General features: G+C 38.9%; 1 protein-coding gene across 1 annotated transcript in view; it reads left to right on the forward strand.

Moving 5' to 3' along the window:
• The window catches only part of Dennd4c (DENN domain containing 4C), a 98,600-nt gene that overhangs the window by 22,999 nt on the left and 55,830 nt on the right, over positions 1-19,771 (forward strand). The window contains exons 3-10 of the mRNA XM_059254510.1: positions 772-1,024; positions 2,710-2,779; positions 4,469-4,638; positions 9,984-10,222; positions 12,694-12,760; positions 13,747-13,805; positions 15,198-15,342; positions 19,439-19,614. Coding sequence (XP_059110493.1) covers positions 772-1,024; positions 2,710-2,779; positions 4,469-4,638; positions 9,984-10,222; positions 12,694-12,760; positions 13,747-13,805; positions 15,198-15,342; positions 19,439-19,614 — 1,179 coding nt within the window. The remainder of the gene's footprint in view (positions 1-771; positions 1,025-2,709; positions 2,780-4,468; positions 4,639-9,983; positions 10,223-12,693; positions 12,761-13,746; positions 13,806-15,197; positions 15,343-19,438; positions 19,615-19,771) is intronic.

Genomic DNA, 19,771 nt, shown 5'->3' on the forward strand with positions numbered 1-19,771 from the left:
GTCCTGGAACTCACTCTGTAGACCAGGCTGGCCTTGAACTCGCAAAGATCCGCCTGGCTCTGCCTCCCGAATGCTGAGATTAAAGGCGTGCACCGCCACCGCCACCGCCACCGCCACCGCCACCACCCAGTGTGTTTAGGTTTTTTGAGACAGGATCTCACTTTGTAGCCCAGGCTGAACTGGAATTCCCTGTGTGTCCAAGGCAGGTCATGGCCTTTATCAGTCTTGTGCATCCGTTGGGATCTTAGCACACTTTACTTACTTGATGGTAGGTGTCATTTGTGAGTGGATGGGTTTGTGGTTTGCTTTCTTACCCTGTGTGGTTGTGTAGACCAGGCTGACCTTGAACTCACAGAGATCCTCCTGCTTCTGCCTCCTTAGTGAGTGGGACTTACTTGGTCTAAGGACTTTTAAAGATAAAAGTTTGACAGGAATTGAGAAGGACATTTTCCTGAAACCACCTGAATTGAGTACTCTAGACTTTCTAAAGCCTGACCTGAGGATGTCTGTAGTGTTCCCATTCCTTTCGTAGGTTTCTTGTCATAAAAAATTGAATTGCTCACTCCAGCTCTTACTTCTTAAATCAGGTTCTAGCTTTTTAAAAATAATCCAGGGACTTTTAATTCCTAAAGTAGTCATTTTAGTTTTGGTTTCTGGTTGAAGTTTGGAGAGGAACAGGAATAACTAAGATTTTGTTTGCACATTTCAAGAAGAAAACAGCATTAACTTAAATCTCTTTCTCTCTCTCTCCCTTTCCTCCCTGCCGTGCAGAGTGCTATATGAAGGGAAAGAAAGGCTTATTCCAGGATGTGAAGTGATCCAAGCCACGCCCTATGGTCGCTGTGCCAATGTCAACAATAGTTCAGCTACTTCTCAAAGAATCTTTATCACCTATCGCAGGGCTCCTCCAGCTCGGTCCCAGAATTCCTTGGCTGTAACTGACATCTGTGTTATTATAACCAGTAAAGGGGAAACCCCTCCTCACACTTTCTGCAAAGTTGATAAGAACTTAAACTGTGGCATGGTAAGAACAAAGTTGTTTCCTTTTCAAACTTTGGTTTGGAAATAAGCCAAAAAGGTTTAATATTGGTTCCATAATTTATTTTCACATTTTTATCATTCTTGTTTATATTTTTATCTCTCCATTTTTTTTACATTGAAAAAGACTTGTGGAGATGGGAATCAAGCCAGGGTCTTGTACATGCGAGACTAGCTCCCTTATTAAGGAGCACTAATGTATATAAATCATTATTTTTAATATTCTGATGACACACAGAATAAGTATAATTTAAGCTTGGGATTTTTATGTATGTCTGTGTATATCTTAATATTGTCTGTTATATCAACATAGAGATTTATTAACTTCTGATTTTTAGTAGTAGCTTTAAAGACAGTTACAAATAGATTGGGTGGAAACTCTCCTTATAGTTATTTATTTGAAATATTGTGGTTTTACATGCTTACTTTTTGAAAGGGTTAGTAAAACTCAGACATGACTGTAATCCCAGTACTGAGGAGTTCAAAGCCAACCTTCACTGAATAGGGCTTTGCTGAGCCAATATGGGCCATAAATTCAGACCCTGCCTTAAATAAGCACACAGAGTTGTGGAGAAGGACACTGGGCATACACATTTGGTTTATAGTTTTATAAGACTAACCCTTGCTATTGGGTCAAATTTATCTTGAAGATAGGCAGAGGTGCATGCATTCATAACTCTTAGTGGAGGTGATGACTTCACAGTCTCCTGGGGAACCCAGTCTCTCCTAGTTTGGGCACCAATATCCGTTCCTCCTTGTGTGACTTCTTTCAAGCACTAGTAGTCTCTGAATGATTACAAAACTGTAAGCTTTTGAAAAATTACATTTCACAGTGTGTGTGTGTGTGGCCATGCACATGTGCACATGTGGAAGACAGAAGATCACTTTTGGGGATTGAGTCTCTTTCCAACATGAGGATCTCAAAGATTGAACTCAGGTTGTCAGGCTTAGCAGTGAGCACCTTTGCCCACCGAGCTGTGTCCCACTGGCCTCATCAACTCTAAACTTTTTGAAACTGTTTAAAAAAAAAACCGAAAGAAAACAACAACAACAACAAAAACCCAATTTGTTTCTTTTCCTTTTGTGTTGTTAACCCTATTTTTACTTTATTCCATGGCTACTGTTTTACAAACAGTGTTTTGATTTTCTTTTGGGTGCTGGAATTGAACTCTACCACTGAGCTACATTCCTACCTTTGTAAAGATAGGTTTTAATTTTAAAATATTTATTATTTTTGAGACAGGGTCTCATGTATCCCATCCCAGGCTGGTCTGGAAATGACTATGTAGGTGACCTTGAACTCCCCAGTGCCCTGTCTACACTTCCCTAGTGCCAAGATAACACGTATGTACCACCATGCCTAATTTCATGTGACACTGGGGGTCATACCTAGGTTTTATGAATACTAGGCAGGTACTGTTAACTACGACATCTAGCTCTTTTGTTGATTTTTTAAAGACAGGGTATTTGTACCCCAGAGTGGCCTCAAATTCACTACCCTGTGCTTCCTCATCCTGAATGCTGGGATTACAGGCAGGTATTACCACTCCTGGCTAACTAGGAATTTTAAGTGACTTGTCTGGATAAATAACCTCTAGATGACCTTCAGAATCATCAGTTCCTCCTTTTCACTTTTTGTTTGTTTTTGAAAACTCAATTTATCTTTTACAGTGGGGTTCCAATGTGTTTCTGTGTTATAAGAAGTCTGTGCCTGCTTCAAATGCAATAGCATATAAGGCTGGTAAGTGAAGTGAAGATCTGTCCCAGTTGACAAACTAGTGAATGCTAACATTGGGCTGGCTAGAAAAGACAAAATGTGTTTCCTTATGTACTTTGTGGAATTGACGTATTTATTAATTATCTATAATTTCTAGCATGTAAAGGCTGAAGTTTTCTTAAATGCATTATATGCTGTAAGATTTACTAATACTACCCTCTATATGTTGTTAAATTTAAACTTTTGTCCAAGCCACCATATGAGGCATAAACCTCCAAGCTTTGGTCTACACTAATAGATTGAATAATTCAGTGGAAATTGCTTTCTCTGATCATTGTATTTGGACAGTCATAAAGGTGTCAAACTGCATCTTTACTGCTTATATTTCCTTCTCTTTGTGTGTCTGATTTGAACCACATGTTACTTGCCATGAAAGGTGGACTTGCTTCCTTTCTCTCTTGTTGCAAAGAATCAGCTATGTGGAGGAGAGGAGGGCTGAGAAACTTTTCTGCCATGAAGTTTTTGGGAAATCTATCGCCACACTCTAACTGCACACAAAAGTGTCAAGGGCTGTAAAGATTTAAGTGTGACTTCTTCATCCCACTGGTATGGTGGGATAAAATCTGAAAATACAGGTATGCTCCAGTTGTAAATAGAAGATACTGGAATGCTTCTTTGTGAAAAGAAGCAGTGCCAATTACTTTTTGCTTATGCAGTTTTTGAAGTGAAATTTTATTTTAGGGAAATTAGGCAAATCCATATCTGAAAACTCTTGATTGTCCTCATAAATCCATTCATACTAGTGAATTAAACCATTTACTCTATATAAATATAAAAGCAACAACTAATAGGAATTTAGAATCATTTTAGACTACGATATTGCTGTAATATGTCTGTACTACATGATCCCTTGAAGTCTTTTCTTTGGAAGGGAGAAGCTGTGGACAAACAATGCTCAGACCTAAGACATTTGCAGAAAGGTTGTAAAAGTATTTAGAGTCTAAATTTTAGATACTTACTATAAGACACATATTTTAGAATACAGAGTTTTGGAGACTGAACTTGACTGGAATCTTACTTTCAAGTTTTTAGCTTGGAAGTAGACTGTTGGTAACATTAGAGGCTAGTGAATGGGTGGTATGCAGGCTTTTGGTCTGCAGGGCGGGCTCTGTGAGGGCTCTCAGTGCTGCTTCGTGCCCTCCTTCCTGGGTCTCCCTATTCACTCCAAAAGTCTCGGGTCATGTGGAATGCCTTCGGCCCTGCCGCTTCCAGCACTGCGGTGGGGCTGACATCACTCCTCTGCCTTGCATTTTTTAAATAACATTTATCCCTTCTCTGAATTTTTTTCCCAAAGACTAACTGAAGTAATTAGCAAATTTTCCTTTGAACTTTCTTACCTTTCTTCACAAGGTGTTGACATACTTAGGTTAAAAATTAAAAAATGTGTTGATTGGTGATCAAGTTTGGCCGACTTCAGTGTTTATTAGTATTCTTAATACATTTTCATGTAATTAAAAGAAGTTGAGGGATAACATATAAAGGATAGATTGGCTTATTTTAATGTCTGTTATAGCAAAAAAATTAATTTTGAAATTTCACACAAATATTTTTAAGAAATTTGGTATTACAATGTGTTATTAAGTACATATCATGAATAATTTATGTAAGAGTGATTTTTTTTTTAAAAAAGAAATCTTGTCCTTTCTCTGAAAGGTTTGATTTTTCGATATCCGGAAGAAGATTATGAGTCTTTCCCACTCTCAGATTCCGTGCCTCTCTTCTGCCTTCCTATGGGAGCCACTATTGAATGCTGGGATCCTCAGACCAAATACCCACTTCCTGTTTTCTCAACATTTGTCTTGACAGGCTCTTCAGCTGAAAAGGTATATTGTGTGCCTTGTGGATTAAGCCCGTTTTGTTTATATTTTAATGTTGTAAAGTGGTTAATTTATGTTTTATTTGAATGTTAGGATTATTTGGATAAAAGACATTCAAATTTATACTATAACACCCACTGTAAGAAGTCAAAAGTAACCAGATCCAAAGTCTGGACAACTCAGTGAACTTCTTTACAGTTAGAATTGGCAGACTTTGGGTCTGGTTAATTTTAGTGTTTGATTTTTTTTTTTTTATTTCCAAGTTTTTTTAAGTAATAAATAATTTATAAAATTTTTAAAAAGTCAACATGAAACCTGTGATTATATAATATGTTGATATCCCTGAATCTTATATATCAAAATAAGGTGTTTTAAAAGAAGTACCCCCAAACACAGATCTTAAAATGAGATTATGGTAATGATATAAAGACATAGGTACCTTGGGAAGAATCAAGATTACATAAAACAACTGAATGAGAGCTTCAAGACACTGAGATGTTTGAAGGAAAGTATTAAAGCCATTATGAATTAAATGTGTAGTTTAGCTGGGCATGGTGGCACATGCCCCTTAACCCAGCGCTTGAGAAGCAGAGAGGCAGGCCGAGAAAGATCTATGAGTTTAAAGCCATCCTGGTGTACATAGCGAATTCCAGGATAGCCAGAGCGACATAGAGAGATCCTGTCTCAAAACAAACAAAATTGACTAAAAATTAGAAATATGGTCTTTAAGATTAAAATTAAAAATATATAATTAAAATTCAGTGGCTGATTTTTTTTTTTCTTTTTTTGAGACAGGGTCTTTCTGTGTAGCCAGGCTGACCTCATACATGGATCTTCTTGCTTCAACCTCTTGTATTGAATTATAGGCATGTTCCGCCATGTCCAGCCTTCAGCGAATGGTTTCAACAGCACTAAGTCAATACCTAGAGGGAGAATTAATGAAGAGAAAGGTAGATTTTCTAAAATATAGCACAGAAAAGGGTAAAACATGAACTTTTAAAATATAGCAGATAGCTGAGTATGGCGCTGTACACCTTTAATTCCAGCCCTTGGGAGGCAGGTAGATCTCTGAGTTTGAGGCCAGTCTGATTCTACTCCATCCAGGGCTACCCGTTGAGACCTTGTTTTAAACAAAGAAACAAAAAGCAAATAACAGATAAAATTATAAAACATAAATGGTTCAGTAAATGAATTCCAAAAGGGCAGACTAGTAAAGAAGACCACATTTTTAGTGCCCAGCGCTTACTTGGATGCTGGGGCTCTGAGCTCAGTTCCTCATGCTGTGTGACAATGGCTTAACTCACCGAGCCATCCTCCCAATCTCTATTCACTTTTGAAAATAATGACTTATGATGTCTGTCTAGATAGAGATGTTGCCAAGTCATCTGGAAATAGGAATTGAGTTCTGGGAAGAGGTCAGACAGAAATAAAGATTAGTGTTCTGCTAGTGAGATGGTTATAGTTCAAACAATTAGAGAATGAAATTTTCCCAATAGAATTAGATGAGAAACTTGAAAAAAGGCAATATTTAAATGATGGGCAGAATTGGATCTAGTATGGGAAAGAAAAAAGTTAGTAGAATAAAGAGAAGTGTTTACTGTCAAACATACCAAAGGAATAAATATTTTGAAGATAGGACTGTTGGCTGAATTTTTGTTATAGAGAGAAAAAAAGGAATTAAGCACTGAAAGTATTTCAGCTGGTTTATTATTGGTGACCTTGATTAGAACTGTTGTAATGGATTGAGGTGAAAAATAGTTACCTAACAGAACAAGGCTTTTAACCTGCTACAGGTACTTCACTGGGAGGCTGGGGGAGTAGCAGATAATTCAGGCTACACAGGGACCCATAACTTCAAATAACTGGAGAGAAAAGGAGAATAAAGAGAGTTTACATGTGAGCCTGATGATGGTGGTGCATGCCTTTAATCCCAGCACTCGGGAGGTAGAGGTAGGTAGCTCTCTGTGAGTTCGAGGACAGCCAAGACTATTACACAGAGAAACCCTGTCTCAAAAAAACAAAAAACAAAAACAAAACAAAAAAGCAAAGAAGAGAAAAGAGTTTGGATGTGTAACTGACAAACAGGTAAGGATTAGACTGTGTGAAAATCAATTATCCTCCAGTGATCTAGAGCTTTCTGTGCACAACCTTGAGTTGTATTCCCACCACCAGACAAGCAACCAACCATGTACTAAACTCAGAGCCTACCTCAGCCTTAGAGGACTGGCCAGACAGCTCAGCAGGTAAAGACACTTGCCCCACAAACCTGGCGACCTGACTGATCCCTGAGGCCCATGTACAGGTGGACAGAGAGAGCTGACTCCTCAGAGGAGTCTTCTGATCTCCTGTGGTTCCAGCATTTGGAAAACTAGCATCTCAAGTTTGAAGCCGGCCAGGTCTCCATGAGACCATCTCAAAACAAACAAACAACAACAATTTAAGAGAGTGAATGAAACAAAGGGCAAGAAGGGAGAAAATATTTGCAAATTACATATCTTAAAAGGTTTTTATTTTTCATGATGGGGATTGAACTTGGACCTTTGCATGATAGGCAAAGTGCTCTGTTTATATCTATTTATACTTTTAGCTCATAAGTGCTTATATCTAGAGTATATAAAGACAATAACAGCAAAGTTTGTTGACCATCCCAATTTAAAAATGGGCCAAAGGACTTTGGCTTAGTGTGTGTGTGTGTGTGTGTGTGTGTGTGTGTGTGTGTGTGTGTGTGTTTAAACAGGGTTTCTTTGTCTAACAGCCCTGGCTGTCCTAGAACTCTCTCTGTAGACCAGGCTGGCTTTCATCCACCTGCCCCTGCCTCCCAAGTGCTGGGATTAAAGGGGTACACCACCGCCGCCTAGCTCTTAGTTTATTTTCTGTTGCTGTGGTAAACACCATTACCAAAAGCAACTTGTGGAGGAAAGTGTTTATTTCATTTTACACTTCCAAGTCATAGTCCATCACTGAGGGAAGTCAGGGCAGGAACTGAACCAGGAGAGACCATGAAGAAAATGGTTTACTGTCTCTCTAGCTCATTTTCAGGGCCCCGAGACATCAATTTACAATCAAGTAAATGCCTCACTGACATGGCCACAGGCCAGTGTGGTAGTAGTTCTTCAGTTGAGGGTCCTCACCTCTTCTCAGGTGTGTCAGGTTGATGACCAAGATTAGTCACAGACTTAGTCAAGTATTGCTGTGAAGAGACACCATGACCACAGCAACTCTCATAAGAGAAAGCATTTAACTGGGGCTGGCTTACAGTTTAGAGGTTTAGTTCATTATCATCATGTTGGGGAGCATGGTGGCTCACAGGCAGACTTGGTGCTGGAGAAGTAGCTGAGAGTTCTACATCCTGATCCACTTGGGCCTAGCTTGGGCTTTTGAAACTTCAAAGCCCACTCCCACTGACACACTTCTTCCAACAAGGTCATGCCTTCTAATCCTTCTCCAGTAGTGCCACTCCCCAATGACTAAGCATTCAAATCTATGAGCCTATAGGGCCATTCTTATTCAAACCACTACACAGACTTATATAGACATTACTCTAAAGACACATAAATGACCAGTAAGCTTGTAAGAGATGCTGAGCTTCATGTAGTTTGGAGATTCAAAGTTATGGTAAGGTAGCATTTCACATCTATTAAATTGTCTGTTTTAACAGCAAAAAATCAGAAAATCAGTATTGTTGAGAATATAGAGAAAGTAGAATCCTTGAATCCTGCTTCTGTGGACAACAGATTAGCAGCTCCTTCAAAAGGAAAACAGAATTGATGAAGTAATTCCACTCTGAGGTCTGTACCCAGAGAATTGAACATAGGATCTCAGAAAGAACTTGGATGCCAGTGTTTTTACAGTATTATGAGATAGCCCAGGTGTCCACTGAAGAGTGAAAGGAAAGTGGAATTTGGTATGTATGTACTATAGAATATTACTCAGTTTAAAAAAAAAATGAAACTCAAAATATATCCTGTAACATGAATGAACTTTGGAAACATGTTAAATAAGATAGGAAGACACAAAAAGAATAAACAGTGATTCCACAGACAGTAGGTATCATTAGAATAGGCAATTTCATTGAGACAGAAAGAATAGAAACTACCAATAATTTGGATTAGGGGTGGGAGAAATGGGAAATTATTATTTAAGGGGTACAGAGCTTCTCTTTAGTGATTAAAAAAGGTTTTGAAAGTGGTACAGTGATGGTTAGACATGTTTGTGACAATTAATACCACTGAGTTGTATACTTAACAATGGTTAAAATGGCGCACACCTTTGATCCCAAGACTCAGGTGGCAGAAACAGGTGATTCTCTGTGAGTTCAAGGCCAGCCTGGTCTATATAAGAAGTTTCAGGGCAACTAGGGTTACATAGGAAGACCTTACCTGAAGGGAAAAAAATCGTGTGGGCACAGAAGATGGCGCAGTGCATGAAATGCTTGCCATACAGGCATGAGGACTTGAGTTGGAATTCCTAGAACCCATGTAAAAGTCAGATAAGGTAGCACGTGTCAGTAACTCTAGTGTTCAGTGGCAAGATGGGAGGCAGAAACAGTGGGTCTCTGAAGCTCACAGACCCGATAGCTGGGCGCATAGAGTAGCAAACAGCAGAGACCCTGTCAAGTGGAAGGTGAGGGTTGATATGTGTGCATATGCACCTTCACATGAATGGACATACAAAATATGAAAAATGTGATCAACTTTGTGTTTCTGTATATTCCATGCTCTAAAAAAATGTCATACAAGCAAGTGCAAGTTGAGTGAGGTCATTAGAGTACTCTATAGAGTAGGTAAAAAATACACTGAGTGGATAAAAGTGAGAAGTCAAAAAAGCTTCCTTTTTTTTTTTTTTTTTTATTAAAGCATGTGTGAGTATAGGAACACTTATGTTGCACATGTTTTATAGAGGTCAGAGAACAACTTTCAGGAGTCAGTTCTCTCCTACTATGGAATCTACGATTTGGACTCAGATCGTTAGGCTTGCAAGGTTAAATGCTTTGCCTGCTAAGCCACCCCAGCTGCAGGAGGTTGCCCTTTCTTCTTTTCTTTCCCTTCCTCCCTCCCTTTTTTACTTTTTTGTAAAAAAATATATGCTTAAATATATAATCACAGTGTGTGGGGGGATCCTAGATGGATTTGCATCAAAGTCTGGTTGAGTTTGAGATGAGATATTTCTTCTTTTTTTTTTTTTTTGTTTTTTTGTTTTTTTGTTTTTCGAGACAAGGTTTCTCTGTGTAGCTTTGGAGCCTGTCCTGGAACTCACTCTGTAGCCCAGGCTGGCCTCGAACTCACAGAGAATGTATAGAAAAAGAGGAATTTTCAAAAACAATCTTCAATCTTACAACTCTTTGACTGTAGGTATATGGAGCTGCCATCCAGTTTTATGAACCTTACCCTCGAGAACTTCTAACAGAGAAACAACTTATGCAACTGGGCCTGTTGACCCCCGTGGAGAGAAAAGTGGTCTCCAAACCCATCAATTCAAACAAGTGCATTTGTTTGCTTTCACACTGGCCTTTCTTTGATGCTTTTAAGAAATTTCTTATGTTTATCTACAAAGTTTCTGTGTCTGGACCACATCCTCTTCCCATTGAAAAGTATGTATAATGATGAGGTGTCATGTCTGTGGATATGTAATGCTCATTTCATTGTTTATCTAACTTAGCAGCAGAGTTGAAAGGGAAGGAGAATCATAGTCACCCTCTTTTAATATGTTCCTTCGCCACCTAAGTCATTGGTTGTGAACTTGGGAGTCTTGGTAAATATGGCCTTAGGATGGTTTTGAGAATTTGGGTGAGGCAATAACTTGTATAGATGTATGTGCTCTTCTTCCTGTTTATTCTTTGGAAACCATGACAGTGAACTTACATACGTGCTTTAAGTGGTCAGTACATGATTTAGGTATAATGAATATTCATCTCTAAACTAATGTGGAAATTAGAAAGGTAAATAGACTGATATTAACCGTGTAATTTTGGTTCTAGCACAAGGCAGAATGTTCCATAATTCTTTTTGTCATGGAAATGTTTTATAGTCAAGAAAAATAGATGTAGAGCCATGACGCAGTCTTTGTGTTTTGTTTTGTTTTCAGCCAGGGTTCCCTTTGTAGCCCAGACTGACTGGAAACTCCTGAGCCTCTTAGTTTCTGAATTCAGGGACTTTATAGGTGTTCACAGACTTCATCCTGTCATTTTAAATCTGTTTATTGGGGCTGGAGGGATGGCTCAGCAGGTAAAAGCACTTGTTCTTGCAGAAGACTTGGGTTCCATTTCCAGCACCTTCATGACAGCTCACAACCATCCATAACTAGATCCAGGATATCCAGTACCAACTTCTGACCTCCATATGTCGTATACAGTCATACACATGAACAGAAGATACATCAAAATAAAGGAATGAATAAAAACTTGCTGTTTGTGTGCATTTATGTCTGTGCACAAGCACATGGACACATACCACCAAGGCACCTGAGGTCAGGATAACTTGTGAGCATCAGTTTTTCTTTCCACCATGTGTGCTCGGGGTGATCACACTCAGGTTGTTAGGCTTGGTAGCAGACACCTTTACCCACTGAGCCATCTCTAGCCCCAACCCTGTCACTTATAAACGGTTTTGATTTCTAATGGGACATGGCTTTTGTTTATTACTGTGTATAATAATAGACTTTAGTAACAAAGCAAGAAAGGTAGAAGGGTCAAGTCTGTGTAAAGTCATCACAATATCAAAATTTGGTATAAAAAATAGAGTTTCCACTTTATTCCCAGAATGCAAGTTAGTAGTTTATAGTTTTACATTTAACTTTCAGTTGTCAGATTAATTAAATTGAGGTAAAATTTAACTGGTGACAAGTTAGCAAGTTTGTGGACAATTGAGAGTCTATGATTTTTGCAACAGACTCAAGAGATCAATGTGGTTCTTGTTCTTCTGTTAAGGTAAATTCTGTCTCTCCTAAGAGCATTAAACTCTGGAGAAACTTGAGAAACATTGTTTCTTTGTAGAGAAACAGCATTTGGGTGGTTTGTCTAAAGTTCTAGTAATAAATCTAGGTTTAAATTCCTTATTTATACTTCCTTACGTTGTCGTTGATAACCAGGACTATAACAATAGTGTTTGCTTGCTTGCTTGCTTGCTTTTTGTTTTTTTGGGACAGGGTTTCTCTGTATAACCCAGGCCATCCTGGAACTTGTTCTGTATAGATCAGACTGGCCTCTGCCTCCCAGAGTGCTTGGATTAAAGGCATGCACTACCACCATCTGGCACAAATAGCTTTAAAAAAAAAAAAGATTTATTTTTATTTGAGTGTGTGCATGTGCATACATGTGTACACCTCATGCATGTGGTTACCGGTGGAGGCCAGAAGATGTGCTTTGGACCTCTTGGAGCTAGAGATATAGGTGGTTGTGAGCCACCAGATGGCTATGAACTGAACTCGGGCTCTTTCAAGAATATAGCCGGTCTTAGGTTCTGAGCAATCTCTACAGTCCCCAAATTGGCTTCTTTACTTTATGAGAGATTTATTTATTTATTTATTTATTTATTCATTTATTTATTCATTCATTTATTTATTTATTTATCCATTCATTCGTTCATTTATTCATTTATTTATTTATTTATCCATTCATTCATTCATTTATTCATTCATTCATTTATTCATTCATTCATTTATTTATTTATAGGGAGAGCAAATTGGCTTCTTTACTCTATGAGAACTTTGTTTGTTTGTTTATTTTAGGGGAGAGCTATTTTTATGTTACTGTTTTCCTGATGAAAATAGTGGTTTTTGTTTGTTTTATTAGACATGATCTTACTTTGTAGTGCAGGATGGCCTAGAACTCACTATGCAGCCCAGGGTAGTGGTAGTTTTCAGCTTGTAGTAATCCTCCTGCTTCAGCCTTTTAAATACCAGAATTACAAAAATGCACCACCATGCTTGGCAAATGTTTATTTCTTTAACTCAGTTTTAAATAATTTTTCCATTGGGATCATATATAGTGGAATGAAAAGTTTGCTAAAATCTATGGTATGTTTAAGAAGAGTAACGTGGTGTTCATTTCACCATCTTTTCTAGGCACATCTCACACTTTATGCAAAACATCCCTTTTCCTTCACCACAAAGACCAAGAATCCTTGTACAGGTAATGAAAAAGTCTTTTCATGTCAGTTCATGCCAAGTTCTTTGAGTTTGAGATGAAGTTTTATGTGTTTATGAAGTTCTGACTGTCTCATTATTTAGTAGCTTTACTGAACATTTTTTTTCCTAATCGGATTTTAGACCCCAGGTGAATAGAACTGGAGTAAGTATGACTTAAGATTCATGGCATCATAAGTTACATGTTTTTATTGGTCCATGCATGGCCGTTGCATAACTAAATTTAGTAATGTAAACCCATGTTCTTAGTATCACAGTAACTGATAATACTTAGTATTTTAACATTCAAATGCTGAGTATTTAAAAACTTATTTGAGGGGACAATTAAAAGTTTAAACAGTGCTGTCAGACTGTGCTGAACAACCTGCTTCTTTCTCAGGCCTTGGCAGGTACACAGCTTGTGACACTGTAGGGTCAGTAAAAACAAGATTCCATAGACTGACTGATTGCCTATGGGAATGAGATCAGGTTGCTGTAAAAGTTGCTAAATATTTAGCTTTCTATTTTATTTACTGTCTCTTCCTGAATCATAACAGTTTACAAACTGACACTGAGTAGCACTAGTCTAATGAAGCGATCCATTTTTTATTTCTTCTAAGATACTGTCTACACTCTATAGCAGGATTAAGCCAGACCCTGTTGGTCTTGAATGTATTTTGGTTCAGCAAGTATTAATTTGTACTAAACAATTACAAATGCTTAACTAGTCTGTTGAGTGAATAAATATGAGGTTCCTGTAAAAAAAATTGTTCCAAATTTTTACCTGCATTTAACCTATTAACTAGGTCAAAATTCAGTCAGCAGTTTAAGAGCTAGTACAAGTATCTCTGAGTAATTATTGCTACCGTTTACATCTCAGTGTGCTTAAAATTATGTACCTTTCTGCATATTAAACAGTTTTCTGTTTTACCCTTATCTAAATATTGAAACCATAAAATTGGTTTGGCTAATTTATCGTTTTGTTTGTTTAAGCTGTCAGTCCACGATGCGTTGATATTATCACAACCCGTTTCCACACCTTTACCACTAAGGTAATGATGGTTTGCTCATTTGCTTGCTTTGTTTGCTTGTTGTTTGTTGGTTTGTCGTGGATAGAACCCAGGACCTTATGTATGTTGGGCCTTCAAAGCCACACCCTCATCCCATTTGATAGTATTTTAAATGCTATATTTATTTGCTTAAATCAGAATGCTTTAAAATACTTTACTGAGCCAGGCATGGTGGCATAAGCTTGTAATCCTGGCATCTTAGAAGATTGAGGAAGGAGGATTGCAAGTTTAAGGCTAGCCTGGGCAACTTAGTGAGACCTGTCTTAAAATAAAAGGCTATGGTACCTGTAGTAGTTTGGTGGTAGAGCACTTGCTTAGCTTACACAAGCCCTGAGTCAAGAAAAGAAGAAAAAGGTAGAGTACTTTAGAGGCAGGCTGACAAGCTAGGTAAGGGTAGGCTTCCCTTAGTATTGCCGTCCTGGGTGGGTGGTGTAGCACTTGAGAGAATTTCGAGGCTGGGGAAATAACTCAGTAGGTGAAGCACTTGCTGCGTAAGTGTGAGGATCGGAACTGTGGTCCACAGAACCCATGTGGAAAGCATGGGTGGGTGGTACGTGCCTGTAACCCCAGCAGAGGCCAGACAGGAAGCAAAGACAAGTGGATCCTGGAAGCTCCCTGGCCAGGCAGGTAGCCCGATGGTGAAGTGTAGGCCAAGGATAGACCTTTTTACAAACAAAGGCTGGAAGGTGCTGAGGCCCAACACCTGAGGCTGTCTTCTGACCACCACATGCGTGCCCACATACCGCCTGAGCACAGGGGCATGTACACGTGTTCCATAAAACCCAGACTTATAAGATCTGACACAGCAAGTGCTTACTTACATCTTGTCCTTCCTTCCCATATGCAGTTTGTAAGTAAATGTTCCCGGTGAGCTGGTGTTATTCTCCTACATACCCCTTTGCTGCTCTTCATCTGCCTCACTAATCCAGGCTGCTCTCTGGACTGTTTGATTGTTAGCCTCTTAATTATCCCTTACTCTCACTCCTTCAGTTTTTTAATCTACCCTGCAGCCAGTGCGTCCTCTTAGGAGTACAAGAATAACTGAGTCAGTCATTTCTCTTTCGCCTACTCCCTTGTTATTTTCACATGCTCCCTTAGCTTTCTCCTGAGCCTTTACATATGCTGTCTCCCAGCCCCATCACACCCTTGCCTCTGCTCCTTTGAACTCAGCTCAAATGCGTGGGCTTCAGAAAATCTTTCTTAATAAGTACTCGTTTGAATCACACCATATACTGCCTCATTAATTAGCTATATTCTGTTTCACATTGCTAAGTTACAAATTGAAATTAACATTAGATCATTAACCTGTTTAGGAAGTAAATCTTGGTATATTTTAGCAAAGTAGTTTACAACCCTTTCTTTGTCTGTTTTTAGTGGAGCCAACTTTAGTACCTTACTGATGAATTTGGGTCCCGAGAATTGTGCAACATTGCTTCTGCTGGTTTTACTTGAGAGTAAAATTCTGCTGCATTCTCTTAGGCCAGCTGTCCTGACTGGGGTAGCTGAAGCCGTTGTTGCTGTAAGTATAGACTTACTACTAGAGGATTTGTACTCTCCTTTAAAGAAAACAACTTTTAAATTCCAGCCCAGTCAGTTTAATATGAATGTAATTTGGATGTATGAAGAAAACAAAGGTGACTTTTGTTTGAGAAAAAAATGTCAGTTTCTAATTTTTCATAATTGAGTGTTCTCCAGAGAGTAAATACTTATTTATTACATAACAGTAAAGCTTGTAAGTAGAGGCTGGTGGTGTCTACCTGTAGTCCTATGTTTCCTGGGGAGGCACACGTAAAGGTCTGGTCATTGTCATAGGGAACCAAGAAGAGACTAAAGGAGCAAGCCTACCAAAGTCCACCTTGGAAACCAGTCAGTTGACTGGGACAACTCACAGGTAGCTGCACCATGGAAATGCCCACTGTAGCCTAAAGGACACCTCCTGGGTGCTGGAACCCTGGCCATCTCTGCAGGACTTGCAGGCAGCACAATAGGTCAGATTAGTGAGCTGGTGCAATTGTTTACTGTCCCCTGACCTAGGAGAGGGGCCTTGTGAGGCTGAGTCAGGTCTCCCGGGCCTGGAATCTCTTGACTCTGCTTTCTCGAGGGAGATTGTTTCAGTTCGAAGAAAGTTGCTGCACAGTATCACAGCACTTGGGAGGCTGAGACAGAAATACATATATATCAAGATCCTGCCTCAACTGATCTCTGTGAGTTTGAGGCCAGCCTGGTCTCAGAGTGAGATCCAGGAAAGGCACCAAAAACTACACAGAGAAACCCTGTCTCGAAAAACGAAAACAAACAAACAAACAAACAAAAAACCCAAACAAACAAACAAAAGAGATTGTGCTTCAAATAAATAAATTAATAATAAAGCAGAACAAAGCAAAACACCAAAGAAACTCTAGTTGATTTTATTTTAAATTGTGCAAATCAATTACATAGTTGATTTCTCATTTTAACTTTTAGCTATTTTCTTTAGTTATACTTACAGCTTTATTGTGAATAGGGTAATATAAAATGCTTAGCTCTTGGGTACATCACAAGTAAAGTCAAGTTCTACTTAAAACACTGTCATGCTTCCTTACTGCATTTAGAAATCAGATTGTGCTGAGTTTTTTGTTGCTGTGTGCGCCATATAACCAGGCCTGTTATATGGGTTCTGGGGTCTGAACTCCAGATCTCATGATTGTACAGCAAGTGCTCTTTAACTGCTGAGCCATCTCTCTAGCCCTTGTTTATTTTATTTTACTATTTTTAATTTTATTTGTGTGTGTATGTATGTGTGTGTGGTGTGTGTGTGGTATGTGTGTATCTGGACACATGAGTGTTGGTGCCTGGGGAGGCCAGAAGAGGGCATTGGATCCCCTGGAGCTGGAGTTACAGATGGTTCTGAGCCATTAGATATGGGTGCCTGGAACCAAACTCAGTTCGTCTGCAAGAACGTACTCATTCCTCCCACCCCTGGTTTTGCCTTTTTTAAAAGACAGGCTCACACTCAGCTGAAGTTGACCTGGAACTTACCAGGTTGGTGGTCTTAACTTTAGCAGTTCTCCTGTCTTAGCCTCCTGTGTTGGGATTAGAGGTGAGAGCTGCCATGCCCAGTCACCTGCTTTCTTGCTTTATTCCTGGAACACTTACGTTCGTGTTTCACGTAGTTGTAGTTTTTATAATGAAGCTCACGTTGTCTGTACTAGTATAACCTGCTCTGAACTCTAACCATGTTCCTGAGGGTCATTTTCTTTTTCCATAGTATTATTTACTTTCTAATAGAGTATATACTTTATTATGCCTTCTGTTTCTTTTCTACCTCTTCCTGTCAGAGTAGGTAGCAACAGACAGGACAAGTCTGGCCTGCCAGTTCATGTCTACCAGGAGTTGTATGAGTAATAAAGTTTTATTGAAACATAGGCTACTTATTGACTTATTACCTTTACTATTTTCTTGTACAATAGCAGAGTTAAGTAATTGTTACAAAGGCTGTGAGGCCTAAAATACTCTGCGTTTTATAGAAAAAAGTAGACTAATATTCTAGACTGAAAGTAGGAGGGCATGGGTCTGTTTTATTGATACCGTGGTCTCATTGTCTAAGAGTATCTTAGCATCTAATACATGGCTTGTGTATCTGTTAAGTATATAGTTCTTGAGTACAGAAGCCCCAGTCTTGAATAATAATTTGTAATGCCTGGCGGGGTGGTGATACAGTATTTCTTTGGGATGGGTGATGATGGGTGAAGGTGAAAATTGAACCAGGCGCGGAATAATTCTTACCTTAGAGATTCTTACCTTAGAGAAAAGGTCATTAATCGCAGTGTTGTTAGCATTCAGGTGGCAGAGGCAGGAAGACTAGAAATTCATGGTCATTCTCCACAACATAGTGAGTTTGAAGCTAGCTATACAATACAGTGTTCTGTCTCATATAAAATGTTTTTTGAATGAGCCTTTGTAGTTACTACAGTACAATTGGTTAGGAAGGTAACTATGTGAACCAAAAAATGGTATTTAGTCTTTTTTTTTTTTTTTCTTTTTAAGATTTGTTTTTATGTGTTTGTGTCTGTGTATATATGGGCTAGTACCCATGAAGGCCAGAGGAGGGCTTCAGATCCCCTGGAGCTGAGTTACAGGAGATTGTGTGGAGGGGACCATGGGAATCCAGCTCTGACCTGCTCTCACCTTTTGAAAGGTTCTTGCGGGGAGGAGAGAGGAATGAGGAAGTATCAGAAAGATAGACCTAGATGATGATGAGAAAGATACACAGGATAGCTTCAGGAGGTCCTGGGTCAATACCCAGTCCTTTCTTCATTTATTCAAAAGGGCTTTTTAAACAGTGCCAAGGGGAGAGGCAAAAGACCTTCCCCTTGCAAGATCAAAGCACACTTTACAGCCAAGTGTAGACTCTTCCAGACACCTGGTAACAACGCCCGTGTTCAAATCATCCCATTATGCAGCCCTGCTGGGTAAAGCAAGCCCAGGTTCTCTGACCCTAGTAAGGCCTCACTAGATAGCCTCTGTGGCCCCCACAGTTGTGGACCTCTCAATATGGGTGCTAGGAACTGAACCTAGGTCCTCTACAAGAGCAGTAAGTGCTCGTAAGCATTGAGCCATCTCTCCATACCCTTAGTCTGTTTTTTCAACCTATCAAAACTGTTCTTAAAAACAGAAGCAAAAACAAACAAAAAACTCCCAACACACACACCCCAATTAAGATGGCAATTTGTAAATTAAAATTCCTATTAATTTTTTTGTGTGTATATGTTTGTTTGTGCGTGTTCATGTGTTTATGTGGATGAGGGTGTGTGTATGGGGAGACCAGAGACAAACCTCTGATGTCATTCATTTTTTGGTACAGTCCACATTCCAATTTTTTTTTTTTTTGCGGGGGGACCAACTCTCTCACTGGCTATGCTAAATGGCTAGTCAGCCACAGAGATCTGCCATTAAAAGAACTCATTGTGCGTGACTTTTTATTTAAGATTCTCAGAGAATATTTTATATCAACTATATTTTGAAGAGGTCAAGCTTCACTGCAGTTGAATTCTTTTAACTGTTTATTTGAAGTGTAGAAAATGTTTTGTTAGATCTTCAAGTGATTCTCAAAAGATTCCTTAATTTTAATTATTTGTTATATTTCCAATTTTAGTGTGGTACTTGATATAGAACCCAGGGATGTTAAGTATGCTAAGCAAACACTCCACCACTTAACTTAACCCAGCCCCCCATTGATTTGTCCCTCCCAAGGCCCACCCTCTCTCGTGCACTTAGTTTGATTTTGTCAGAGTTCATTAGTGGGCAAAATGCCGAAGTTTATAAAAACATAAGTTTTTTTTTTTTTTTTATGATTTGGGAGGCAGTGTCAGCTCTGTGTCGATTCTCCATAAAATATGCATGTGGGATTTGTGTAGCCATCAGAAGAATTAACTTGCAAAGAGCTGTTAGGATTTTAAGTATGCTGTGATCATTATTATTCTTGAGAATTTTAATCCAGTAGTATCAATTTTGGAATGAAATTTAAAGTTAAAACAGATTTCATTGCTTTGCACTGGTCCCTTTCAGTACTAGTTAATTGTGTAATTGTCATTGCAGATTTGAATTTGGTTAATTTTTAAAACCTTTTCCCCTAGATGATCTTTCCATTTCAGTGGCAGTGCCCATATATCCCCCTTTGTCCTCTTTCACTGGCTGGAGTGCTTAGCGCACCTTTACCATTTATAGTTGGAGTGGACTCGAGGTACTTTGACCTGCATGACCCACCACAAGATGTTGTTTGCATTGACTTGGATACGAACATGATATATGTGTAAGTGATCCACCTTTATTATCTCCCATGTGTAGTTTCCATCATTTATAATTAGAGCTATTTAGAAACATCTAGAAATAAGTTGAATTGGCAGGAAATGGTGTAGATTAAAAAAAATTGGAGGCTAGGGATGTAGCTTGGTTGGTAGAGGGTTTGC

Source organism: Peromyscus eremicus, chromosome 2 (assembly GCF_949786415.1).
Source record: "Peromyscus eremicus chromosome 2, PerEre_H2_v1, whole genome shotgun sequence".
Lineage (NCBI taxonomy): Eukaryota > Metazoa > Chordata > Mammalia > Rodentia > Cricetidae > Peromyscus > Peromyscus eremicus.